Source organism: Oreochromis aureus, linkage group 17 (assembly GCF_013358895.1).
Source record: "Oreochromis aureus strain Israel breed Guangdong linkage group 17, ZZ_aureus, whole genome shotgun sequence".
Taxonomy (NCBI): Eukaryota; Metazoa; Chordata; class Actinopteri; order Cichliformes; family Cichlidae; genus Oreochromis; species Oreochromis aureus.
Window position 1 is genome coordinate 14,287,555 of NC_052958.1, and position 27,692 is coordinate 14,315,246.

Below are 27,692 nucleotides of genomic sequence, written 5' to 3' on the forward strand. Positions count from 1 at the left end.
TACAAAGACACAGAGTTGACATTGATACTTGACTGACTGGGGAGAAATGGGGAACATGGAAACAAGAGTGACTAGACATGACATGTGGGACACAGGGGCAAAGCAAAGTAACAGAAACCTAAAGCCTAAGAATATAACACAAGAAGAAAACAAAGAGAACCAAAAGAATAATCAATGCATATAAATTAAACAAACAAAAAAACACTGGATCACAGACTCAATACCATGACAGTTAAATGTACAATAATAAAGACTTTAAATCAGATGACAATGTAGCTGACACTGTGCTTATTAGTGTGTGGTCAACCAGAAATCTTCATAGTGTCATCCATACATGAGGTCTTTATACAAATGAGGAAAAGACAATGAAAGAAACTGTTTAATTGATATGAAATGATTGAATTATATGAAATATTATGGCTTTGTCTGCCAGATTGTTTTCTGTAAACTACTTTGAACTACTGGCAGTCAGTGATGTCACCTAAAGGCAAGATTCTATGTTGTGTTGCCGTAGTTTCCAGAGTTTACTTATAAAGCTCACTTACAGAACTCAGTTAGAAACGTCAAGCATTTGAAGGACGCACATTTGAAGGAATATTAACTCAATATCAACTCATTACGGTGACATTTTCGATTTTAAAGTTCTCCAAAATTACAATGACAAAGGAAACAGAAAAATTACCACTCCAGCAGATAAAGATTCAGGAGATCAAGGTAAGTAAAATTATAAAATAAAATCCTGGTAAAATCCAAATAACAGAATGTACAATCCTAAAAATGTCGACACTGTGTGAATCATTTTAGAGCATTTGAATCATATGTTTGATTGAAAATAGCTTTATTACAAGATGTCTAATCAAAGAAAGGTTATTGGTCGTTTGGTAAAATAATATAATAAGTTTATTCTTGGACTCAACAGTAAAACAGACCAACAAGTGTCATCAAGATCTAAGACTTAGTAAACCTAGTATCAATTCGCACTGGTCAGTTTTTATCTCAAGAACAAACTTGTGATAATTTAAGCAATAGCAATTTCAAATTCTTTGCCATCAAAATGCTTCCAGGCCTGATGTCGGGGACTCTTTTTCACCACTGTGTTGGTGTCGTTTATAGATTGTAAGACCAGGACTGCTAAAAGAAAGGCCAGTCCTGAAAAGAAGACCCCAATAAAAGGAGGAGGGTCGCTGAGCAGGCTGGTCCTTCCACCAGCTCAGATGTGGTCAAAGGAGTGAAGCGCAAGGTTGTGCAAGATGGAGAGGGCACAACAAACCAACCAAAGAAGGCTAAACTGCTTGACCATATGAGCGGTGACAAGGAACAAGCATCTTCCTCACTGGACACTGGTAAGGTTAGGCTAATTAGTTGAGTGAGGGGCAGACTAAGGGTGGTTGCTATGTTTAAGATATTGGTGTTTAGTGTTTGTGAGATATTTGTGTCCATCATCCAGTGAGCTGATGTGCTTTTGGTGTTTTCCACATCTGCAGACTTGAACAACAAAACAGTGTGTGCGAAAAATGGCAAAAGAAAGGCTGCGGGGAGACAACAGAGAGTCACCCAAGAAAAAGAAAAGGAATGTGGACCAGGACAAAAAAATCAGTGGCTGACCAAAAACGTAAGTAGCAAGCAGCCTGGGTTTTATATTCAGGGAAGAGCAAAAGGAACATTTAGGCTACAGAGGAGAGTAATTTGTGTCACAGCTGTAGTAAAACAAGATTTATGTTTGTCTGTTTAGGTGACTTCGAAGCCAGATACGTGGAGGAGCACCAGCTCGGAGAAGGAGGCTGTGGAGCAGTGTTTGCTGGCTACCGGATAGAAGATCGTTTTCCAGTAAGTGTTCAGATGATGGGAGCAAGACAGGCAGTAACGCAGAATAATGTATAATATCGTAAACTGAGACGTGTGCTGTGTTTCCACCTTTCATTATGTCGTACTGAGGAAATGCTCACCAATGCTCTGTGTCTTTTAGGTTGCCATCAAACACATTCCAAAAATAAAATCTACTGCAAAGTGGCGGTAAGTGTCCAACACTTGAATCAATTTTACATTACTGGATTGAATGCGGCGTTCCTCATCATTCACTTTGTTGTAATATTTCAGGATGAAAACGGGAAGAGGCTCTCTGTGGAAGTGGCCATTATGCTGAAACTTGCAGGTGAAGCAGAAGGGTCAGGGGAACATCAGCACCTGTGTCCTTGCTGGAGTGGTTCGACCTTGGCAAAGAACTGATCCTGGTGCTGGAGAGACCTGTCCCGCTGTGGACCTGCAAAAATACAAAGCAGAAAATGGAAGAACTTTACCAGAGGACAAGGCCAAGGTAGGTTGACTGGAAGAACATCAGACTGTACAGCATTCAATCAAGGCGCAGAGTATTAGAAAAGCATTAACTCATTATTGTCTTTTTTCATCTTTTCCAGGTCATTCTGAAGCAACTAGTTGATGCTGCAAAGGAACTTGAGGATAAAAACATCTTTCATCGGGACATCAAGGGAGAAAACATTCTGATTGAGACCGGCTCAGATGTGCCTCGTGTTCGCATCATTGACTTTGGACTGAGCTGCTTTGTTAAGCAGCGATCTCTGTATCGCGTCTTCTATGGTAACATATTCTGCTCCTGCTTTTCACAGATGTAACAATTTGTGTCTTTTGTTTTAGCAGAAATTGCAATTGTGTCTATTTGTTAGGTACTCCTCTTCACACCCTCCCGAGTGGTACAGGAGGAGCTGCTACAGGTGTGGACCCACCACGGTGTGGCAAATGGGAGTGGTGCTGTATGAAGCGGTTCATGCACGGACTTTGATACCGAGAGGTTCCTCAGCAAGAAACTGAGCATCAAAAAGCGTCTGTCCACAAGTAAGAAAACTTCACACTTCCAGATTCACGGATGCCTTGGATCACTAGAACTATCATCTTCATCTTTTTTATCTTTTCTTTCTGTCCAGAATGCCGAATTTCTTGGAAGCATGCTTAACTAAAGTCCCGGAGAAGCGCCCAACACTGGAGGAGCTCCAGCATCACCCTGGCTAAGATAACACACACAAACACACAAATCACACAATTCACATCTTATCATGCAAGTGTGATACATTGTAGTAACTTGCTTTCTGTTTTCTGTTGGACAGGAATAGATAGAATGGGACAATTAAAACAAAATCAAAATTTTCTTTCTTGGAGTTCCTGTAACCCTCCAGCCATCCCAGGAAAGGATCTCTCTTTGAATGGGCTTTCCCGAGGTTTCTTCCCATCAATCTGGCCCCTGGGGAGTTTTTCCTCGTCTTCATAGAGAGCTTGGGCTGGGTCAGGAGCTCCTCAAAACTTTCTTTATTTGATGACATCAAATAAAGATGTTTTACTAAAGTAAAATTTGATCAAAATAAAACTTGTTTAATTCATCTTTGCTGAGGATTCTCTTTCATTACTATTTCAAAGATTGTGTTTGTTTGTTTTTACCCATGGTGCATTTTGACAAATAAGAAAACTGAATCAGGTTAAAGTGTGCACGAAGACAGTCACACTGCAAATGCTCTGAAGACTTGTATCTGTTGCTCTAACCCCAACCAGTTTGGACAGATTTCCTGGTTGTGCCAGAGGTTTTTTCCTTCAAGAAGGAGTTTTCCTTCCCACTGTTGCTGAGTGTTTGCTCATAGTGAGCTGTCTGATTGTAAAAGTAAAAAAGTTAATAAGAGGCATTCATAGCAGAGTTATCACAAAGGGAACTAAATAGCTTAAATGTACAATTTCTACAGGACCGAATATAACTTCATTATGTATAAAAGGTCCTGTGGATAATTACTCCTATTTGTAACTTTACACAAGAGAAAGTTTGCTGCCACACTGTTTATAAAGGGTTGGGTTTTGTCCTCTGAGTTGGGCCTTTGATTGCAGTTTATTGAAGAATTTCCTCTGAAGTAGCTGTTGATGAAAATTTAAAGTCCTGCTTATTCACAGAAATGTGCTTTAGTTCATGTTTCTGACATGTCTGCCTCAGTGGATCAATAGAAGATCTGGCACAGGAAACTAGATGATTAAAGACGTGTAGGAGTGTATATACACTACCAGTCAAAGGTTGTGGTAGTCATGCTAGTTCAGTGTGATTCAATTTTGCATAAATCCCCAACAGTGTCCCCAGCAAAGCACTCGACACCATCCATTCACCCTTTCTGTGTCGCACAAATACACGGCAGGCGGACCCAAAGATCTCAAGTTTGGACTCATCAGACCAAAGCACAGATTTCCACTGGTCTAATGTTCATTCCTTGTGTTTCGTGGCCCAAACAAATCTCTTCTGTTTGTTGCTTTTCCTTAGTGGTGGTTTCTTTGCAGCTATTTGACCATAAATGCCAGTCGCAGAGTCTCCTCTGAACAGTTGATGTAGAGATGTGTCTGCTACTCGAACTCTGTGTGGCTAACTTTTAAATCTCAATAAAAGTTAAAATGAGGGTTCCTGATGGTTAAGGACAAATGGAATTGCATGGCAGGAAAAAGATGCTGTAAACAGACCAAACTTCAGTCAGGAGAATTTCTTATGTCATCCCTTAACAACCAGATTGCAGTGTTGCAGAGAGATTATGTTTTCTTCAAAAAAATCTTTGACTTGGCTCATTAGCGATAGATGAATTTCTCAGTATTACTTAATGATTTTGGCCTTATAATATAAAGCACATTGAATCCAATCTAACAAATAGATATAGTTTAAAAGAAAAATAAATACAAAAAAATAATATTCTTGCACATGAGCTTCCTCATAGATCCCAGACCAGATGTGGAGATTATTTCTGAGACTGGTAGAAATTAATTTTTCATTTAACTTATTTTTTGCTGGGTTGTTACTTCTTCAGACCTCTGTTTGAATTGTGAGAACGTTAGGTTACGACTTAATATTTTAATTTTTTCTTTACATTTCTTTAAACTTATATGTTGCAAAAGTCTCGAGGGACCCATAATTTCTCTCTATTTTGCCAGACCTTTTCTTTTTTAAGTACTCTGCCGGCTTTATGAAGGTGTTTCAAAGCTGTTCTTTTGACCCTGACTGCTTTTTAAATCATTTTCAGTTATGCCCTCGAATGTTGTTTCAAGCTAAATTATAGTGTATGGTTTGACCAGCTCAATGACCTCATGGACCGTTTAGGCACTGCTCAATTTTTCACAGCGCTGTATTTAACCAGGGGCTTCCCTTGTCAGCCAATTTGTCACACTTCTGTTCAGCTTCTTCGGAGCCCCCGCCACTTTTTCGTGCCTCATGCACCAGGTGTCCTTAAGCTGCATTTGCTGCCGCCTATCTGGATGATGTGATCATCCACAGTGACACCTGGGTGGAGCATCTACAGCAGGTGGCCGCGGTCCTGGAGACCCAGAGGCAAGTGGGGCTCACGGCCAACCTGAAGAAGTGTGCAGTTGGATGGAGGGAGGTACAGTATTTGGGGTACCACTTGGGAGGCGGGCAGGTGCGTCCAAGGGGCGGAGAAGACGGCCGCCATCGCATCCTACCCACTTCCCAAGACAAAAAAGGAGATGAGGTAATTCCTGGGGCTGCCTGGGTACTATCGCCAGTTCCTGTCTGGGTTCGCAGACCTGACCAGCTCTGCAGACGGACGCCTCAAAAAGAGGGCTGCTCTTTTGTCCCAGCAGGTAAGAGTGGTCGACCGCCCGATTGTGTACATCTGCTCAGACCGCAAGGGGGGGTAGGTTTGGCCGAATGCGACCCCAGCCTCAGTCGGGCGGTGGGGATGTGTGGCAGGGGTGTTGCAGTGGGCTCAAGGGGCTGTGCCAGGAAGGCTATGATGATGGCTATGAGATGATTGTGTTTACAAGGTCTCCTTCCTTTTAGTGACCCTGGACCTGAGACAAGAGAGTGTGGAGTGTGGAGTAATCTGGAAAGCTGGCTGCCAGGAAAAGACCACAGTTCTAGACCACAAAGGAACATTTCTGTGCTCTAAATAAAAGAAACCAGATAGTCACACGAACACTCTGTGGGTTCCTGATCTTTCACATCAGTTAAGCCACTTAACACTGACCTGTGAATCATTCGAGCATAAAAACAGCACCTAACACAAGAGATGAACAACTGTTTTTTATACTTAACAGAAAATTTTACTGGGAGCTTGTGACAAAACATCATTTGTTGCCATTTCTTTTCTTGAATTGATGAAAAATACTAAAGATTAAAAAGTTCAAGAGCAAAAAAAATAGTACTTTTACACCAGCAAGGTGATTCCCAAAGGGCTATTAGCTGAAAACCTGCCATAACTTGGCAAAGGTCCAATGTGTCCCTTAAATTATCAGGAAAAGTGTGGGCTACGGGAAAAAGAAAATTTTGCAGTAAATCATGGTGATCGCTTGGATCACTGGAATTATCACCTTCATCTCTCTTGTCCTTCGTTCATTCCAGATGTCTTGAAAACAAGTTTTAACAAAGTCCTGGAGACGTGCCCAATGCTGGAGGACCTCCTGCTTTACCCCTGACTCAGATAAACTCATCTCTGACACACACACACACACACACACACACACACACACACACACACACACACACACACACACACACACACGCTGAATTCACATCTTGCCATTAAATGTGATACAGTAACCAACTTTTCTTTCAGAAAAATGAAAATTGAGAGATTCACAGTTCTGTTTGCATCAGTCTATCAGATGAATCCCCTCCAAGTCCAATATTTACATCAGTTACAGTGATAATGCTTGGTGTATACTTTCAGCCACAGCAGTAGAAAGTCAGGAATGAATCTCACTGAAATTGTAGCTGCATTTGCTATTTAATTTAATTGGAATAAATACAGTTAACAACTCCTTTATAAAAATCTGTTATATTTGATCTCACATAGCCAGTACACACACTCTGTTTTTATCCCTTTATCTTTCACTGGTCTGTCGTTTGATATAACAAGAAAGTTAATATCATGGCTGCTCTGGCAGATGTGTGGAGTGAAGAGAGATAGGAGCCAAATGCAGAGGCTGACGAGGACTTAAACTAAAAATGTGCCTTTTATTGAGGCAGCACAAAACTACAAACAAAAATGCAGGAATATAAAGACTAAAGTAAGAAAAACTAAACGGGGAGGGAACTAGAAACAAATATAAAGAAACTAAAGATCTGAGACGTGGAACACAACAAATGATAACCTGGAACAAGAGACATGTCATGGATGATACACAGACAACCCAGCAGCAAACAGAGGAAGACAATGGGCTTAAATACACAGAGGGATAAATGAGGGAATAAGACACAGGAGGAGAGCACAGCTGGGAGAAATCACAAACAACGAGACCAGTGGGAGGAAAACTGAAAACACTAACATAGCACAAGAGACTATCAAAGTAAAACAGCAAACAAGAGACGACATTTACAAAGACACAGAGTTGACATTGATACTTGACTGACTGGGAAGAAATGGGGAACATGGAAACAAGAGTGACTAGACATGACATGTGGGACACAGGGGCAAAGCAAAGTAACAGAAACCTAAAGCCTAAGAATATAACACAAGAAGAAAACAAAGAGAACCAAAAGAATAATCAATGCATATAAATTAAACAAACACAAAACACTGGATCACAGACTCAGTACCATGACAGTTAAATGTACAATAATAAAGACTTTAAATCAGATGACAATGTAGCTGACACTGTGCTTATTAGTGTGTGGTCAACCAGTAATCTTCATAGTGTCATCCATACATGAGATCTTTATACAAATGATGAAAAGACAATGAAAGAAACTGTTTAATTGATATGAAATGATTGAATTATATGAAATATTATGGCTTTGTCTGCCAGATTGTTTTTCTGTAAACTACTTTGAACTACTGGCAGTCAGTGATGTCACCTAAAGGCAAGATTCTATGTTGTGTTGCCGTAGTTTCCAGAGTTTACTTATAAAGCTCACTTACAGAACTCAGTTAGAAACGTCAAGCATTTGAAGGACGCTCATTTGAAGGAATATTAACTCAATATCAACTCATTACGGTGACATTTTCGATTTTAAAGTTCTCCAAAATTACAATGACAAAGGAAACAAGAAAAATTACCACTCCAGCAGATAAAGATTCAGGAGATCAAGGTAAGTAAAATTATAAAATAAAATCCTGGTAAAATCCAAATAACAGAATGTACAATCCTAAAAATGTCGACACTGTGTGAATCATTTTTAGAGCATTTGAATCATATGTTTGATTGAAAATAGCTTTATTACAAGATGTGTAATCAAAGAAAGGTTATCGGTCGTTTGGTAAAATAATGTAATAAGTTTATTCTTGGACTCAACAGTAAAAACAGACCAACAAGTGTCATCAAGATCTAAGACTTAGTAGACCTAGTATCAATTCGCACTGGTCAGTTTTTTATCTCAAGAACAAACTTGTGATAATTTAAGCAATAGCAATTTCAAATTCTTTGCCATCAAAATGCTTCCAGTCCTGATGTCGGGGACTCTTTTTCACCACTGTGTTGGTGTCGTTTATAGATTGTAAGAGCAGGACTGCTAAAAGAAAGGCCAGTCCTGAAAAGAAGACCCCAATAAAAAGGAGGAGGGTCGCTGAGCAGGCTGGTCCTTCCACCAGCTCAGATGTGGTCAAAGGAGTAAAGCGCAAGGTTGAGCAAGATGGAGAGGGCACAACAAACCAACCAAAGAAGGCTAAACTGCTTGACCATATGAGCGGTGACAAGGAACAAGCATCTTCCTCGTTGGACACTGGTAAAGGTAGGCTAATTAGTTGAATGAGGGGTCAGACTAAGGGTGGTTGCTATGTTTAAGATATTGGTGTTTAGTGTTTGTGAGATATTTGTGTCCATCATCCAGTGAGCTGATGTGCTTTTGGTGTTTTCCACATCTGCAGACTTGAACAACAAAACAGTGTGTGCGAAAAATGGCAAAAGAAAGGCTGCGGGAGACAACAGAGAGTCACCCAAGAAAAGAAAAGGAATGTGGACCAGGACAAAAATCAGTGGCTGACCAAAAACGTAAGTAGCAAGCAGCCTGGGTTTTATATTCAGGGAAGAGCAAAAGGAACATTTAGGCTACAGAGGAGAGTAATTTGTGTCACAGCTGTAGTAAAACAAGATTTATGTTTGTCTGTTTAGGTGAATTCGAAGCCAGATACGTGGAGGAGCACCAGCTCGGAGAAGGAGGCTGCGGAGCAGTGTTTGCTGGCTACCGGATAGAAGATCGTTTTCCAGTAAGTGTTCAGATGATGGGAGCAAGACAGGCAGTAACGCAGATAATGGATAATATCGTAAGCTGAGAGGTGTGCTGTGTTTCCACCTTTCATTATGTCGTACTGAGGAAATGCTCACCAATGCTCTGTGTCTTTTAGGTTGCCATCAAACACATTCCAAAAAATAAAGTCTACTGCAAAGTGGCGGTAAGTGTCCAACACTTGAATCAATTTTACATTACTGGATTGAATGCGGCGTTCCTCATCATTCACTTTGTTGTAATATTTCAGGATGAAAACGGAAGAAGCTCTCTGTGGAAGTGGCCATTATGCTGAAACTTGCAGGTGAAGCAGAAGGGTCAGTGGGGAACATCAGCACCTGTGTCCTTGCTGGAGTGGTTCGACCTTGGCAAAGAACTGATCCTGGTGCTGGAGAGACCTGTCCCGCTGTGGACCTGCAAAAATACAAAGCAGAAAATGGAAGAACTTTACCAGAGGACAAGGCCAAGGTAGGTTGACTGGAAGAACCTCAGACTGTACAGCATTCAATCAAGGCGCAGAGTATTAGAAAAGCATTAACTCATTATTGTCTTTTTCATCTTTTCCAGGTCATTCTGAAGCAACTAGTTGATGCTGCAAAGGAACTTGAGGATAAAAACATCTTTCATCGGGACATCAAGGGAGAAAACATTCTGATTGAGACCGGCTCAGATGTGCCTCGTGTTCGCATCATTGACTTTGGACTGAGCTGCTTTGTTAAGCAGCGATCTCTGTATCAGCGTCTTCTATGGTAACATATTCTGCTCCTGCTTTTCACAGATGTAACAAGTTGTGTCTTTTGTTTTAGCAGAAATTGCAATTGTGTCTATTTGTTAGGTACTCCTCTTCACACCCCTCCCGAGTGGTACAGGAGGAGCTGCTACAGGTGTGGACCCACCACGGTGTGGCAAATGGGAGTGGTGCTGTATGAAGCGGTTCATGCACGGGACTTTGATACCGAGAGGTTCCTCAGCAAGAAACTGAGCATCAAAAAGCGTCTGTCCACAAGTAAGAAAACTTCACACTTCCAGATTCACGGATGCCTTGAATAACTGGGACTATCATCTTCATCTTTTTATCTTTTCTTTCTGTCCAGAATGCCGAATTTCTTGGAAGCATGCTTAACTAAAGTCCCGGAGAAGCGCCCAACACTGGAGGAGCTCCAGCATCACCCCTGGCTAAGATAACACACACAAACACACAAATCACACAATTCACATCTTATCATGCAAGTGTGATACATTGTAGTAACTTGCTTTCTGTTTTCTGTTGGACAGGAATAGATAGAATGGGACAATTAAAAATAAAATCAAAATTTTGCTTTCTTGGAGTTCCTGTAACCCCCAGCCATCCCAGGAAAGGGATCTCTCTTTGAATGGGCTTTCCCGAGGTTTCTTCCCATCAATCTGGCCCCTGGGGAGTTTTTCCTCGTCTTCATAGAGAGCTTGGGCTGGGTCAGGTGCTCCTCAAAACTGTCTTTATTTGATGACATCAAATAAAGATGTTTTACTAAAAGTAAAATTTGATCAAAATAAAACTTGTTTAATTTATCTTTGCTGAGGATTCTCTTTCATTACTATTTCAAAGATTGTGTTTGTTTTTTTTTTTTACCCATGGTGCATTTTGACAAATAAGAAAACTGAATCAGGTTAAAGTGTGCACGAAGACAGTCACACTGCAAATGCTCTGAAGACTTGTATCTGTTGCTCTAACCCCCAACCAGTTTGGACAGATTTCCTGGTTCTGCCAGAGGTTTTTTCCTTCAAGAAGGGAGTTTTTCCTTCCCACTGTTGCTGAGTGTTTGCTCATAGTGAGCTGTCTGATTGTAAAAGTAAAAAAGTTAATAAGAGGCATTCATAGCAGACTTATCACAAAGGGAACTAAATAGCTTAAATGTACAATTTCTACAGGACCGAATATAACTTCATTATGTATAAAAGGTCCTGTGGATAATTACTCCTATTTGTAACTTTACACAAGAGAAAGTTTGATGTCACACTGTTTATAACAGGTTGGGTTTTGCCCTCTGAGTTGGGCCTTTGATTGCAGTTTATTGAAGAATTTCCTCTGAAGTAGCTGTTGATGAAAATTTAAAGTCCTGCTTATTCACAGAAATGTGCTTTAGTTCATGTTTCTGACATGTCTGCCTCAGTGGATCAATAGAAGATCTGGCACAGGAAACTAGATGATTAAAGACGTGTAGGAGTGTATATACACTACCAGTCAAAGGTTGTGGTAGTCATGCTAGTTCAGTGTGATTCAATTTTGCATAAATCCCCAACAGTGTCCCCAGCAAAGCACTCGACACCATCCATTCACCCTTTCTGTGTCGCAGAAATACACGGCAGGCGGACCCAAAGATCTCAAGTTTGGACTCATCAGACCAAAGCACAGATTTCCACTGGTCTAATGTTCATTCCTTGTGTTTCGTGGCCCAAACAAATCTCTTCTGTTTGTTGCTTTTCCTTAGTGGTGGTTTCTTTGCAGCTATTTGACCATAAATGCCCGAGTCGCAGAGTCTCCTCTGAACAGTTGATGTAGAGATGTGTCTGCTACTCGAACTCTGTGTGGCTAACTTTTTAAATCTCAATAAAAGTTAAAATGAGGGTTCCTGATGGTTAAGGACAAATGGAATTGCATGGCAGGAAAAAGATGCTGTAAACAGACCAAACTTCAGTCAGGAGAATTTCTTATGTCATCCCTTAACAACCAGATTGCAGTGTTGCAGAGAGATTGCGTTTTCTTCAAAAAAATCTTTGACTTGGCTCATTAGCGATAGATGAATTTCTCAGTATTACTTAATGATTTTGGCCTTATAATATAAAGCACATTGAATCCAATCTAACAAATAGATATAGTTTAAAAGAAAATAAATACAAAAAAATAATATTCTTGCACATGAGCTTCCTCATAGATCCCAGACCAGATGTGGAGATTATTTCTGAGACTGGTAGAAATTAATTTTCATTTAACTTATTTTTGCTGGGTTGTTACTTCTTCAGACCTCTGTTTGAATTGTGAGAACGTTAGGTTACGACTTAATATTTTAATTTTTTCTTTACATTTCTTTAAACTTATATGTTGCAAAAGTCTCGAGGGACCCATAATTTCTCTCTATTTTGCCAGACCTTTTCTTTTTTAAGTACTCTGCCGGCTTTATGAAGGTGTTTCAAAGCTGTTCTTTTGACACTGACTGCTTTTTAAATCATTTTCAGTTATGCCCTCGAATGTTGTTTCAAGCTAAATTATAGTGTATGGTTTGACGAGCTCAGTGACCTCATGGACCGTTTAGGCACTGCTCAATTTTTCACAGCGCTGTATTTAACCAGGGGCTTCCTTTGTCAGCCAATTTGTCACACTTCTGTTCAGCTTCTTCGGAGCCCCCGCCACTTTTTTGTGCCTCATGCACCAGGTGTCCTTAAGCTGCATTTGCTGCCGCCTATCTGGATGATGTGATCATCCACAGTGACACCTGGGTGGAGCATCTACAGCAGGTGGCCGCGGTCCTGGAGACCGAGAGGGCAGTGGGGCTCACGGCCAACCTGAAGAAGTGTGCAGTTGGATGGAGGGAGGTACAGTATTTGGGGTACCACTTGGGAGACGGGCAGGTGCGTCCAAGGGCGGAGAAGACGGCCGCCATCGCATCCTACCCACTTCCCAAGACAAAAAAGGAGATGAGGTAATTCCTGGGGCTGCCTGGGTACTATCGCCAGTTCCTGTCTGGGTTCGCAGACCTGACCAGCTCTGCAGACGGACGCCTCAAGAAGAGGGCTGCTCTTTTGTCCCAGCAGGTAAGAGTGGTCGACCGCCCGATTGTGTACATCTGCTCAGACCGCAAGGGGGGGTAGGTTTGGCCGAATGCGACCCCAGCCTCAGTCGGGCGGTGGGGATGTGTGGCAGGGGTGTTGCAGTGGGCTCAAGGGGCTGTGCCAGGAAGGCTATGATGATGGCTATGAGATGATTGTGTTTACAAGGTCTCCTTCCTTTTCGTGACCCTGGACCTGAGACAAGAGAGTGTGGAGTGTGGAGTAATCTGGAAAGCTGGCTGCCAGGAAAAGACCACGGTTCTAGACCACAAAGGAACATTTCTGTGCTCTAAATAAAAGAAACCAGATAGTCACACGAACACTCTGTGGGTTCCTGATCTTTCACATCAGTTAAGCCACTTAACACTGACCTGTGAATCATTCGAGCATAAAAACAGCACCTAACACAAGAGATGAACAACTGTTTTTTATACTTAACAGAAAATTTTACTGGGAGCTTGTGACAAAACATCATTTGTTGCCATTTCTTTTCTTGAATTGATGAAAAATACTAAAGATTAAAAAGTTCAAGAGCAAAAAAATAGTATTTTTACACCAGCAAGGTGATTCCCAAAGGGCTATTAGCTGAAAACCTGCCATAACTTGGCAAAGGTCCAATGTGTCCCTTAAATTATCAGGAAAAGTGTGGGCTACGGGAAAAAGAAAATTTTGCAGTAAATCATGGTGATCGCTTGGATCACTGGAATTATCACCTTCATCTCTCTTGTCCTTCGTTCATTCCAGACGTCTTGAAAACAAGTTTTAACAAAGTCCTGGAGACGTGCCCAATGCTGGAGGACCCCCTGCTTTACCCCTGGCTCAGATAAACTCATCTCTGACACACACACACACACACACACACACACACACACACACACACACACGCTGAATTCACATCTTGCCATTAAATGTGATACAGTAACCAACTTTCTTTCTTTCAGAAAAAATGAAAATTGAGAGATTCACAGTTCTGTTTGCATCAGTCTATCAGATGAATCCCCTCCAAGTCCAATATTTACATCAGTTACAGTGATAATGCTTGGTGTATACTTTCAGCCACAGCAGTAGAAAGTCAGGAATGAATCTCACTGAAATTGTAGCTGCATTTGCTATTTAATTTAATTGGAATAAATACAGTTTACAGATCCTTTAAAAAATCTGTTATATTTGATCTCAGATAGCCAGTACACACACACTGTTTTTATCCCTTTATCTTTCACTGGTCTGTCGTTTGATATAACAAGAAAGTTAATATCATGGCTGCTCTGGCAGATGTGTGGAGTGAAGAGAGATAGGAGCCAAATGCAGAGGCTGACGAGGACTTAAACTAAAAATGTGCCTTTTATTGAGGCAGCACAAAACTACAAACAAAAATGCAGGAATATAAAGACTAAAGTAACAAAAACTAAACGGGGAGGGAAGGCAAGGCAAGGCAAGTTTATTTATATAGCACAATTCAACAACAAGGTGATTCAAAGTGCTTTACAGAGACATTAAAAACAACAAAACAAATAAAAGCATGATTTAAATTTGATTAAGACAAGCAAACAAACAAACAAACAAACAAAACAGTATATAAAATCAAATATCAAAACAGTAGATAAAATCAGAACAGTAGATAAAATCAGTAGTTAAAAAGTAGGTTTTGAAATTTAAACTTAAGTTTGGATTTGGTGCTTTGTTCAAATGCAGCTGAGAACAGGTGAGTCTTCAACCTGGATTTAAATAAACTGAGTGTTTCAGCTGATCTGAGGCTTTCTGGGAGTTTGTTCCAGATATAAGGAGCATAAAAGCTGAATGCAGCTTCTCCGTGTCTGGTTCTGACTCTGGGGACTGATAACAGACCGGATCCAGATGACCTGAGGGATCTGGAAGGTTCATACTGGGTCACGAGGTCACTGATGTATTTCGGTCCTAAACCATTTAGAGCTTTATAGACCAGCATCAGAACTTTAAAGTCTATCCTCTGACGGACAGGCAGCCAGTGTAAAGACCTCAGAGCTGGACTGATGTGGTCCACTTTTTTGGTCTTAGTGAGGACTCTAGCAGCAGAGTTCTGAATGAGCTGTAGTTGTCTGAATGATTTTTAGGTAGACCTGTAAAGATGCTGTTACAGTAATCAAGCCTACTAAAGATGAATGCATGGACTAGTTTTTCCAGGTCCTGTTGAGACATCAGATCTTTTATCCTTGAAATATTCTTGAGGTGATAGTAAGCTGATTTTGTTATTGTCTTAATGTGTTTTTCTAAGTTTAGGTCTGCATCCATCACTACACCCAAATTTCTCGCCTGGTTTGTGGTTTTAGGTGTATAGATTGAAGTTCTCTGGTGACCTGTAATCGTTTTTCTTTTGCACCAAAGACTATTACCTCAGTTTTATTTTTCTTTAGCTGGAGAAAATTGTGGCACAACCAGTCATTAATTTCCTCAATGCATTTACCAAGAGCCTGTACAGGGCCTCGGTCTCCTGGTGACATTGTGATATATATCTGTGTGTCATCTGCATAGCTATGATGGGAAGTAGAAACAAATATAAAGAAACTAAAGATCTGAGACGTGGAACACAACAAATGATAACCTGGAACAAGAGACATGTCATGGATGATACACAGACAACCCAGCAGCAAACAGAGGAAGACAATGGGCTTAAAGAGGGATAAATGAGGGAATAAGACACAGGAGGAGAGCACAGCTGGGAGAAATCGCAAACAACGAGACCAGTGGGAGGAAAACTGAAAACACTAACATAGCACAAGAGACTATCAAAGTAAAACAGCAAACAAGAGACGACATTTACAAAGACACAGAGTTGACATTGATACTTGACTGACTGGGAAGAAATGGGGAACATGGAAACAAGAGTGACTAGACATGACATGTGGGACACAGGGGCAAAGCAAAGTAACAGAAACCTAAAGCCTAAGAATATAACACAAGAAGAAAACAAAGAGAACCAAAAGAATAATCAATGCATATAAATTAAACAAACAAAAAACACTGGATCACAGACTCAGTACCATGACAGTTGAATGTACAATAATAAAGACTTTAAATCAGATGACAATGTAGCTGACACTGTGCTTATTAGTGTGTGGTCAACCAGAAATCTTCATAGTGTCATCCATACATGAGATCTTTATACAAATGATGAAAAGACAATGAAAGAAACTGTTTAATTGATATGAAATGATTGAATTATATGAAATATTATGGCTTTGTCTGCCAGATTGTTTTCTGTAAACTACTTTGAACTACTGGCAGTCAGTGATGTCACCTAAAGGCAAGATTCTATGTTGTGTTGCCGTAGTTTCCAGAGTTTACTTATAAAGCTCACTTACAGAACTCAGTTAGAAACGTCAAGCATTTGAAGGACGCTCATTTGAAGGAATATTAACTCAATATCAACTCATTACGGTGACATTTTCGATTTTAAAGTTCTCCAAAATTACAATGACAAAGGAAACAAGAAAATTACCACTCCAGCAGATAAAGATTCAGGAGATCAAGGTAAGTAAAATTATAAAATAAAATCCTGGTAAAATCCAAATAACAGAATGTACAATCCTAAAAATGTCGACACTGTGTGAATCATTTTTAGAGCATTTGAATCATATGTTTGATTGAAAATAGCTTTATTACAAGATGTCTAATCAAAGAAAGGTTATCGGTCGTTTGGTAAAATAATGTAATAAGTTTATTCTTGGACTCAACAGTAAAAACAGACCAACAAGTGTCATCAAGATCTAAGACTTAGTAAACCTAGTATCAATTCGCACTGGTCAGTTTTTTTTATCTCAAGAACAAACTTGTAATAATTTAAGCAATAGCAATTTCAAATTCTTTGCCATCAAAATGCTTCCAGGCCTGATGTCGGGGACTCTTTTTCACCACTGTGTTGGTGTCGTTTATAGATTGTAAGACCAGGACTGCTAAAAGAAAGGCCAGTCCTGAAAAGAAGACCCCAATAAAAAGGAGGAGGGTCGCTGAGCAGGCTGGTCCTTCCACCAGCTCAGATGTGGTCAAAGGAGTAAAGCGCAAGGTTGTGCAAGATGGAGAGGGCACAACAAACCAACCAAAGAAGGCTAAACTGCTTGACCATATGAGCGGTGACAAGGAACAAGCATCTTCCTCACTGGACACTGGTAAAGGTAGGCTAATTAGTTGAGTGAGGGGGCAGACTAAGGGTGGTTGCTATGTTTAAGATATTGGTGTTTAGTGTTTGTGAGATATTTGTGTCCATCATCCAGTGAGCTGATGTGCTTTTGGTGTTTTCCACATCTGCAGACTTGAACAACAAAACAGTGTGTGCGAAAAATGGCAAAAGAAAGGCCGCGGAGACAACAGAGAGTCACCCAAGAAAAAGAAAAGGAATGTGGACCAGGACAAAAATCAGTGGCTGACCAAAAACGTAAGTAGCAAGCAGCCTGGGTTTTATATTCAGGGAAGAGCAAAAGGAACATTTAGGCTACAGAGGAGAGTAATTTGTGTCACAGCTGTAGTAAAACAAGATTTATGTTTGTCTGTTTAGGTGACTTCGAAGCCAGATACGTGGAGGAGCACCAGCTCGGAGAAGGAGGCTGCGGAGCAGTGTTTGCTGGCTACCGGATAGAAGATCGTTTTCCAGTAAGTGTTCAGATGATGGGAGCAAGACAGGCAGTAACGCAGATAATGTATAATATCGTAAACTGAGACGTGTGCTGTGTTTCCACCTTTCATTATGTCGTACTGAGGAAATGCTCACCAATGCTCTGTGTCTTTTAGGTTGCCATCAAACACATTCCAAAAAATAAAATCTACTGCAAAGTGGCGGTAAGTGTCCAACACTTGAATCAATTTTACATTACTGGATTGAATGCGGCGTTCCTCATCATTCACTTTGTTGTAATATTTCAGGATGAAAACGGGAAGAGGCTCTCTGTGGAAGTGGCCATTATGCTGAAACTTGCAGGTGAAGCAGAAGGGTCAGTGGGAACATCAGCACCTGTGTCCTTGCTGGAGTGGTTCGACCTTGGCAAAGAACTGATCCTGGTGCTGGAGAGACCTGTCCCGCTGTGGACCTGCAAAAATACAAAGCAGAAAATGGAAGAACTTTACCAGAGGACAAGGCCAAGGTAGGTTGACTGGAAGAACCTCAGACTGTACAGCATTCAATCAAGGCGCAGAGTATTAGAAAAGCATTAACTCATTATTGTCTTTTTCATCTTTTCCAGGTCATTCTGAAGCAACTAGTTGATGCTGCAAAGGAACTTGAGGATAAAAACATCTTTCATCGGGACATCAAGGGAGAAAACATTCTGATTGAGACCGGCTCAGATGTGCCTCGTGTTCGCATCATTGACTTTGGACTGAGCTGCTTTGTTAAGCAGCGATCTCTGTATCGCGTCTTCTATGGTAACATATTCTGCTCCTGCTTTTCACAGATGTAACAATTTGTGTCTTTTGTTTTAGCAGAAATTGCAATTGTGTCTATTTGTTAGGTACTCCTCTTCACACCCCTCCCGAGTGGTACAGGAGGAGCTGCTACAGGTGTGGACCCACCACGGTGTGGCAAATGGGAGTGGTGCTGTATGAAGCGGTTCATGCACGGGACTTTGATACCGAGAGGTTCCTCAGCAAGAAACTGAGCATCAAAAAGCGTCTGTCCACAAGTAAGAAAACTTCACACTTCCAGATTCACGGATGCCTTGGATCACTAGAACTATCATCTTCATCTTTTTTATCTTTTCTTTCTGTCCAGAATGCCGGAATTTCTTGGAAGCATGCTTAACTAAAGTCCCGGAGAAGCGCCCAACACTGGAGGAGCTCCAGCATCACCCCTGGCTAAGATAACACACACAAACACACAAATCACACAATTCACATCTTATCATGCAAGTGTGATACATTGTAGTAACTTGCTTTCTGTTTTCTGTTGGACAGGAATAGATAGAATGGGACAATTAAAAACAAAATCAAAATTTTGCTTTCTTGGAGTTCCTGTAACCCCCCCAGCCATCCCAGGAAAGGGGATCTCTCTTTGAATGGGCTTTCCCGAGGTTTCTTCCCATCAATCTGGCCCCCTGGGGAGTTTTTCCTCGTCTTCATAGAGAGCTTGGGCTGGGTCAGGTGCTCCCTCAAAACTTTCTTTATTTGATGACATCAAATAAAGATGTTTTACTTAAAGTAAAATTTGATCAAAATAAAACTTGTTTAATTCATCTTTGCTGAGGATTCTCTTTCATTACTATTTCAAAGATTGTGTTTGTTTGTTTTTTACCCGTGGTGCATTTTGACAAATAAGAAAACTGAATCAGGTTAAAGTGTGCACGAAGACAGTCACACTGCAAATGCTCTGAAGACTTGTATCTGTTGCTCTAACCCCCAACCAGTTTGGACAGATTTCCTGGTTGTGCCAGAGGTTTTTTCCTTCAAGAAGGGAGTTTTTCCTTCCCACTGTTGCTGAGTGTTTGCTCATAGTGAGCTGTCTGATTGTAAAAGTAAAAAAGTTAATAAGAGGCATTCATAGCAGACTTATCACAAAGGGAACTAAATAGCTTAAATGTACAATTTCTACAGGACCGAATATAACTTCATTATGTATAAAAGGTCCTGTGGATAATTACTCCTATTTGTAACTTTACACAAGAGAAAGTTTGCTGCCACACTGTTTATAACAGGTTGGGTTTTGTCCTCTGAGTTGGGCCTTTGATTGCAGTTTATTGAAGAATTTCCTCTGAAGTAGCTGTTGATGAAAATTTAAAGTCCTGCTTATTCACAGAAATGTGCTTTAGTTCATGTTTCTGACATGTCTGCCTCAGTGGATCAATAGAAGATCTGGCACAGGAAACTAGATGATTAAAGACGTGTAGGAGTGTATATACACTACCAGTCAAAGGTTGTGGTAGTCATGCTAGTTCAGTGTGATTCAATTTTGCATAAATCCCCAACAGTGTCCCCAGCAAAGCACTCGACACCATCCATTCACCCTTTCTGTGTCGCAGAAATACACGGCAAGCGGACCCAAAGATCTCAAGTTTGGACTCATCAGACCAAAGCACAGATTTCCACTGGTCTAATGTTCATTCCTTGTGTTTCGTGGCCCAAACAAATCTCTTCTGTTTGTTGCTTTTCCTTAGTGGTGGTTTCTTTGCAGCTATTTGACCATAAATGCCCGAGTCGCAGAGTCTCCTCTGAACAGTTGACGAGAGATGTGTCTGCTACTCGAACTCTGTGTGGCTAACTTTTTAAATCTCAATAAAAGTTAAAATGAGGGTTCCTGATGGTTAAGGACAAATGGAATTGCATGGCAGGAAAAAGATGCTGTAAACAGACCAAACTTCAGTCAGGAGAATTTCTTATGTCATCCCTTAACAACCAGATTGCAGTGTTGCAGAGAGATTGCGTTTTTCTTCAAAAAAATCTTTGACTTGGCTCATTAGCGATAGATGAATTTCTCAGTATTACTTAATGATTTTGGCCTTATAATATAAAGCACATTGAATCCAATCTAACAAATAGATATAGTTTAAAAGAAAAATAAATACAAAAAATAATATTCTTGCACATGAGCTTCCTCATAGATCCCAGACCAGATGTGGAGATTATTTCTGAGACTGGTAGAAATTAATTTTCATTTAACTTATTTTTTGCTGGGTTGTTACTTCTTCAGACCTCTGTTTGAATTGTGAGAACGTTAGGTTACGACTTAATATTTTAATTTTTCTTTACATTTCTTTAAACTTATATGTTGCAAAAGTCTCGAGGGACCCATAATTTCTCTCTATTTTGCCAGACCTTTTCTTTTTAAGTACTCTGCCGGCTTTATGAAGGTGTTTCAAAGCTGTTCTTTTGACACTGACTGCTTTTTAAATCATTTTCAGTTATGCCCTCGAATGTTGTTTCAAGCTAAATTATAGTGTATGGTTTGACGAGCTCAGTGACCTCATGGACCGTTTAGGCACTGCTCAATTTTTCACAGCGCTGTATTTAACCAGGGCTTCCTTGTCAGCCAATTTGTCACACTTCTGTTCAGCTTCTTCGGAGCCCCGCCACTTTTTGTGCCTCATGCACCAGGTGTCCTTAAGCTGCATTTGCTGCCGCCTATCTGGATGATGTGATCATCCACAGTGACACCTGGGTGGAGCATCTACAGCAGGTGGCCGCGGTCCTGGAGACCCAGAGGCAAGTGGGGCTCACGGCCAACCTGAAGAAGTGTGCAGTTGGATGGAGGGAGGTACAGTATTTGGGGTACCACTTGGGAGACGGGCAGGTGCGTCCAAGGGGGAGGAGAAGACGGCCGCCATCGCATCCTACCCACTTCCCAAGACAAAAAGGAGATGAGGTAATTCCTGGGGCTGCCTGGGTACTATCGCCAGTTCCTGTCTGGGTTCGCAGACCTGACCAGCTCTGCAGAAGGACGCCTCAAAAGAGGGCTGCTCTTTTGTCCCAGCAGGTAAGAGTGGTCGACCGCCCGATTGTGTACATCTGCTCAGACCGCAAGGGGGGTAGGTTTGGCGAATGCGACCCCAGCCTCAGTTGGGCGGTGGGGATGTGTGGCAGGGCTGTTGCAGTGGGCTCAAGGGGCTGTGCCAGGAAGGCTATGATGATGGCTATGAGATGATTGTGTTTACAAGGTCTCCTTCCTTTTAGTGACCCTGGACCTGAGACAAGAGAGTGTGGAGTAATCTGGAAAGCTGGCTGCCAGGAAAGACCACAGTTCTAGACCACAAAGGAACATTTCTGTGCTCTAAATAAAAGAAACCAGATAGTCACACGAACACTCTGTGGGTTCCTGATCTTTCACATCAGTTAAGCCACTTAACACTGACCTGTGAATCATTCGAGCATAAAAACAGCACCTAACACAAGAGATGAACAACTGTTTTTATACTTAACAGAAAATTTTACTGGGAGCTTGTGACAAAACATCATTTGTTGCCATTTCTTTTCTTGAATTGATGAAAATACTAAAGATTAAAAAGTTCAAGAGCAAAAAAATAGTACTTTTACACCAGCAAGGTGATTCCCAAAGGGCTATTAGCTGAAAACCTGCCATAACTTGGCAAAGGTCCAATGTGTCCCTTAAATTATCAGGAAAATTGTGGGCTACAGGAAAAATAAAATTTTGCAGTAAATCATGGTGATCGCTTGGATCACTGGAATTATCACCTTCATCTCTCTTGTCCTTCGTTCATTCCAGATGTCTTGAAAACAAGTTTTAACAAAGTCCTGGAGACGTGCCCAATGCTGGAGGACCTCCTGCTTTACCCCTGACTCAGATAAACTCATCTCTGACACACACACACACACACACACACACACACACACACACACACACACACACACACACACACACACACACACACACACACACACACACACACACACACGCTGAATTCACATCTTGCCATTAAATGTGATACAGTAACCAACTTTTTCTTTCAGAAAAATGAAAATTGAGAGATTCACAGTTCTGTTTGCATCAGTCTATCAGATGAATCCCCTCCAAGTCCAATATTTACATCAGTTACAGTGATAATGCTTGGTGTATACTTTCAGCCACAGCAGTAGAAAGTCAGGAATGAATCTCACTGAAATTGTAGCTGCATTTGCTATTTAATTTAATTGGAATAAATACAGTTTACAGATCCTTTAAAAAATCTGTTATATTTGATCTCACATAGCCAGTACACACACTCTGTTTTTATCCCTTTATCTTTCACTGGTCTGTCGTTTGATATAACAAGAAAGTTAATATCATGGCTGCTCTGGCAGATGTGTGGAGTGAAGAGAGATAGGAGCCAAATGCAGAGGCTGACGAGGACTTAAACTAAAAATGTGCCTTTTATTGAGGCAGCACAAAACTACAAACAAAAATGCAGGAATATAAAGACTAAAGTAAGAAAAACTAAACGGGGAGGGAAGGCAAGGCAAGGCAAGTTTATTTATATAGCACAATTCAACAACAAGGTGATTCAAAGTGCTTTACAGAGACATTAAAAACAAAAACAAATAAAAAGCATGATTTAAATTTGATTAAGACAAGCAAACAAACAAACAAACAAACAAAACAGTATATAAAATCAAATATCAAAACAGTAGATAAAATCAGAACAGTAGATAAAATCAGTAGTTAAAAAGTAGGTTTTGAAATTTAAACTTAAGTTTGGATTTGGTGCTTTGTTCAAATGCAGCTGAGAACAGGTGAGTCTTCAACCTGGATTTAAATAAACTGAGTGTTTCAGCTGATCTGAGGCTTTCTGGGAGTTTGTTCCAGATATAAGGAGCATAAAAGCTGAATGCAGCTTCTCCGTGTCTGGTTCTGACTCTGGGGACTGATAACAGACCGGATCCAGATGACCTGAGGGATCTGGAAGGTTCATACTGGGTCACGAGGTCACTGATGTATTTCGGTCCTAAACCATTTAGAGCTTTATAGACCAGCATCAGAACTTTAAAGTCTATCCTCTGACGGACAGGCAGCCAGTGTAAAGACCTCAGAGCTGGACTGATGTGGTCCACTTTTTTGGTCTTAGTGAGGACTCTAGCAGCAGAGTTCTGAATGAGCTGTAGTTGTCTGACTGATTTTTTAGGTAGACCTGTAAAGATGCTGTTACAGTAATCAAGCCTACTAAAGATGAATGCATGGACTAGTTTTTCCAGGTCCTGTTGAGACATCAGATCTTTTATCCTTGAAATATTCTTGAGGTGATAGTAAGCTGATTTTGTTATTGTCTTAATGTGTTTTTCTAAGTTTAGGTCTGCATCCATCACTACACCCAAATTTCTCGCCTGGTTTGTGGTTTTAGGTGTATAGATTGAAGTTCTCTGGTGACCTGTAATCGTTTTTCTTTTGCACCAAAGACTATTACCTCAGTTTTATTTTTCTTTAGCTGGAGAAAATTGTGGCACAACCAGTCATTAATTTCCTCAATGCATTTACCAAGAGCCTGTACAGGGCCTCGGTCTCCTGGTGACATTGTGATATATATCTGTGTGTCATCTGCATAGCTATGATGGGAAGTAGAAACAAATATAAAGAAACTAAAGATCTGAGACGTGGAACACAACAAATGATAACCTGGAACAAGAGACATGTCATGGATGATACACAGACAACCCAGCAGCAAACAGAGGAAGACAATGGGCTTAAAGAGGGATAAATGAGGGAATAAGACACAGGAGGAGAGCACAGCTGGGAGAAATCACAAACAACGAGACCAGTGGGAGGAAAACTGAAAACACTAACATAGCACAAGAGACTATCAAAGTAAAACAGCAAACAAGAGACGACATTTACAAAGACACAGAGTTGACATTGATACTTGACTGACTGGGAAGAAATGGGGAACATGGAAACAAGAGTGACTAGACATGACATGTGGGACACAGGGGCAAAGCAAAGTAACAGAAACCTAAAGCCTAAGAATATAACACAAGAAGAAAACAAAGAGAACCAAAAGAATAATCAATGCATATAAATTAAACAAACAAAAAAAACACTGGATCACAGACTCAGTACCATGACAGTTGAATGTACAATAATAAAGACTTTAAATCAGATGACAATGTAGCTGACACTGTGCTTATTAGTGTGTGGTCAACCAGAAATCTTCATAGTGTCATCCATACATGAGATCTTTATACAAATGATGAAAAGACAATGAAAGAAACTGTTTAATTGATATGAAATGATTGAATTATATGAAATATTATGGCTTTGTCTGCCAGATTGTTTTCTGTAAACTACTTTGAACTACTGGCAGTCAGTGATGTCACCTAAAGGCAAGATTCTATGTTGTGTTGCCGTAGTTTCCAGAGTTTACTTATAAAGCTCACTTACAGAACTCAGTTAGAAACGTCAAGCATTTGAAGGACGCACATTTGAAGGAATATTAACTCAATATCAACTCATTACGGTGACATTTTCGATTTTAAAGTTCTCCAAAATTACAATGACAAAGGAAACAAGAAAAATTACCACTCCAGCAGATAAAGATTCAGGAGATCAAGGTAAGTAAAATTATAAAATAAAATCCTGGTAAAATCCAAATAACAGAATGTACAATCCTAAAATGTCGACACTGTGTGAATCATTTTTTAGAGCATTTGAATCATATGTTTGATTGAAAATAGCTTTATTACAAGATGTCTAATCAAAGAAAGGTTATCGGTCGTTTGGTAAAATAATGTAATAAGTTTATTCTTGGACTCAACAGTAAAAACAGACCAACAAGTGTCATCAAGATCTAAGACTTAGTGAACCTAGTATCAATTCGCACTGGTCAGTTTTTTTTATCTCAAGAACAAACTTGTGATAATTTAAGCAATAGCAATTTCAAATTCTTTGCCATCAAAATGCTTCCAGGCCTGATGTCGGGGACTCTTTTTCACCACTGTGTTGGTGTCGTTTATAGATTGTAAGAGCAGGACTGCTAAAAGAAAGGCCAGTCCTGAAAAGAAGACCCCAATAAAAAGGAGGAGGGTCGCTGAGCAGGCTGGTCCTTCCACCAGCTCAGATGTGGTCAAAGGAGTAAAGCGCAAGGTTGAGCAAGATGGAGAGGGCACAACAACCCAACCAAAGAAGGCTAAACTGCTTGACCATATGAGCGGTGACAAGGAACAAGCATCTTCCTCGTTGGACACTGGTAAAGGTAGGCTAATTAGTTGAATGAGGGGTCAGACTAAGGGTGGTTGCTATGTTTAAGATATTGGTGTTTAGTGTTTGTGAGATATTTGTGTCCATCATCCAGTGAGCTGATGTGCTTTTGGTGTTTTCCACATCTGCAGACTTGAACAACAAAACAGTGTGTGCGAAAAATGGCAAAAGAAAGGCCATGGGAGACAACAGAGAGTCACCCAAGAAAAGAAAAGGAATGTGGACCAGGACAAAAAAATCAGTGGCTGACCAAAAACGTAAGTAGCAAGCAGCCTGGGTTTTATATTCAGGGAAGGGCAAAAGAACATTTGGGCTACAGAGGAGAGTAATTTGTGTCACAGCTGTAGTAAAACAAGATTTATGTTTGTCTGTTTAGGTGAATTCGAAGCCAGATACGTGGAGGAGCACCAGCTCGGAGAAGGAGGCTGCGGAGCAGTGTTTGCTGGCTACCGGATAGAAGATCGCTTTTCAGTAAGTGTTCAGATGATGGGAGCAAGACAGGCAGTAACGCAGATAATGTATAATATCGTAAGCTGAGACGTGTGCTGTGTTTCCACCTTTCATTATGTCGTACTGAGGAAATGCTCACCAATGCTCTGTGTCTTTTAGGTTGCCATCAAACACATTCCAAAAAATAAAGTCTACTGCAAAGTGGCGGTAAGTGTCCAACACTTGAATCAATTTTACATTACTGGATTGAATGCGGCGTTCCTCATCATCCACTTTGTTGTAATATTTCAGGATGAAAACGGGAAGAGGCTCTCTGTGGAAGTGGCCATTATGCTGAAACTTGCAGGTGAAGCAGAAGGGTCAGTGGGAACATCAGCACCTGTGTCCTTGCTGGAGTGGTTCGACCTTGGCAAAGAACTGATCCTGGTGCTGGAGAGACCTGTCCCCGCTGTGGACCTGCAAAAATACAAAGCAGAAAATGGAAGAACTTTACCAGAGGACAAGGCCAAGGTAGGTTGACTGGAAGAACCTCAGACTGTACAGCATTCAATCAAGGCGCAGAGTATTAGAAAAGCATTAACTCATTATTGTCTTTTTCATCTTTTCCAGGTCATTCTGAAGCAACTAGTTGATGCTGCAAAGGAACTTGAGGATAAACACATCTTTCATCGGGACATCAAGGGAGAAAACATTCTGATTGAGACCGGCTCAGATGTGCCTCGTGTTCGCATCATTGACTTTGGACTGAGCTGCTTTGTTAAGCAGCGATCTCTGTATCGCGTCTTCTATGGTAACATATTCTGCTCCTGCTTTTCACAGATGTAACAATTTGTGTCTTTTGTTTTAGCAGAAATTGCAATTGTGTCTATTTGTTAGGTACTCCTCTTCACACCCCCCCCGAGTGGTACAGGAGGAGCTGCTACAGGTGTGGACCCACCACGGTGTGGCAAATGGGAGTGGTGCTGTATGAAGCGGTTCATGCACGGGACTTTGATACCGAGAGGTTCCTCAGCAAGAAACTGAGCATCAAAAAGCGTCTGTCCACAAGTAAGAAAACTTCACACTTCCAGATTCACGGATGCCTTGGATCACTAGAACTATCATCTTCATCTTTTTATCTTTTCTTTCTGTCCAGAATGCCGGAATTTCTTGGAAGCATGCTTAACTAAAGTCCCGGAGAAGCGCCAACACTGGAGGAGCTCCAGCATCACCCCTGGCTAAGATAACACACACAAACACACAAATCACACAATTCACATCTTATCATGCAAGTGTGATACATTGTAGTAACTTGCTTTCTGTTTTCTGTTGGACAGGAATAGATAGAATGGGACAATTAAAAACAAAATCAAAATTTTGCTTTCTTGGAGTTCCTGTAACCCCCAGCCATCCCAGGAAAGGGATCTCTCTTTGAATGGGCTTTCCCGAGGTTTCTTCCCATCAATCTGGCCCCCTGGGGAGTTTTTCCTCGTCTTCATAGAGCGCTTGGGCTGGGTCAGGTGCTCCCTCAAAACTGTCTTTATTTGATGACATCAAATAAAGATGTTTTACTTAAAGTAAAATTTGATAACAATAAAACTTGTTTAATTCATC

The 27,692-nt window shown here is 40.8% G+C and overlaps 2 protein-coding genes and 1 long non-coding RNA gene across 3 annotated transcripts; all 3 read left to right on the forward strand.

The window, feature by feature from the left end:
* The first annotated feature begins 667 nt into the window (after positions 1–667).
* LOC116334334 (serine/threonine-protein kinase pim-1-like) lies at positions 668–19,210 on the forward strand. Its single transcript, XM_039601181.1, has 9 exons — positions 668–714; positions 1,114–1,343; positions 1,485–1,612; positions 9,094–9,188; positions 9,327–9,374; positions 17,906–18,123; positions 18,223–18,403; positions 18,490–18,660; positions 18,750–19,210. The coding sequence occupies exons 3-7, from the start codon at positions 1,573–1,575 to the stop codon at positions 18,230–18,232; spliced, it is 411 nt and encodes a 136-aa protein (XP_039457115.1). The 5' UTR covers positions 668–714; positions 1,114–1,343; positions 1,485–1,572; the 3' UTR covers positions 18,233–18,403; positions 18,490–18,660; positions 18,750–19,210.
* Positions 2,222–2,785, forward strand: LOC120433966. The gene is made up of 3 exons (XR_005608866.1): positions 2,222–2,314; positions 2,415–2,595; positions 2,682–2,785. It is a non-coding gene; the product is annotated as an uncharacterized LOC120433966 (long non-coding RNA).
* On the forward strand, positions 17,358–27,478 carry LOC120433963 (serine/threonine-protein kinase pim-2-like). Its single transcript, XM_039601180.1, has 7 exons — positions 17,358–17,420; positions 17,541–17,635; positions 26,259–26,306; positions 26,391–26,609; positions 26,709–26,889; positions 26,976–27,146; positions 27,235–27,478. The coding sequence occupies exons 4-7, from the start codon at positions 26,430–26,432 to the stop codon at positions 27,318–27,320; spliced, it is 618 nt and encodes a 205-aa protein (XP_039457114.1). The 5' UTR covers positions 17,358–17,420; positions 17,541–17,635; positions 26,259–26,306; positions 26,391–26,429; the 3' UTR covers positions 27,321–27,478.
* Positions 27,479–27,692: the final 214 nt, after the last annotated feature.

Excerpts from the sequence above, each read along its gene's own strand:
- LOC120433963 (XM_039601180.1), top strand. The coding sequence starts at position 26,430 with ATGCTGAAACTTGCAGGTGAAGCAGAAGGGTCAGTGGGAACATCAGCA. Across the intron at positions 26,890-26,975 it reads TCTGTATCGCGTCTTCTATG|GTACTCCTCTTCACACCCCC; the intron begins GTAACATATTCT and ends TCTATTTGTTAG. Across the intron at positions 27,147-27,234 it reads CAAAAAGCGTCTGTCCACAA|AATGCCGGAATTTCTTGGAA; the intron begins GTAAGAAAACTT and ends CTTTCTGTCCAG.
- LOC116334334 (XM_039601181.1), top strand. The coding sequence starts at position 1,573 with ATGTGGACCAGGACAAAAAAATCAGTGGCTGACCAAAAAC. Across the intron at positions 1,613-9,093 it reads ATCAGTGGCTGACCAAAAAC|GTGAATTCGAAGCCAGATAC; the intron begins GTAAGTAGCAAG and ends TTGTCTGTTTAG. Across the intron at positions 9,189-9,326 it reads GGATAGAAGATCGTTTTCCA|GTTGCCATCAAACACATTCC; the intron begins GTAAGTGTTCAG and ends TGTGTCTTTTAG.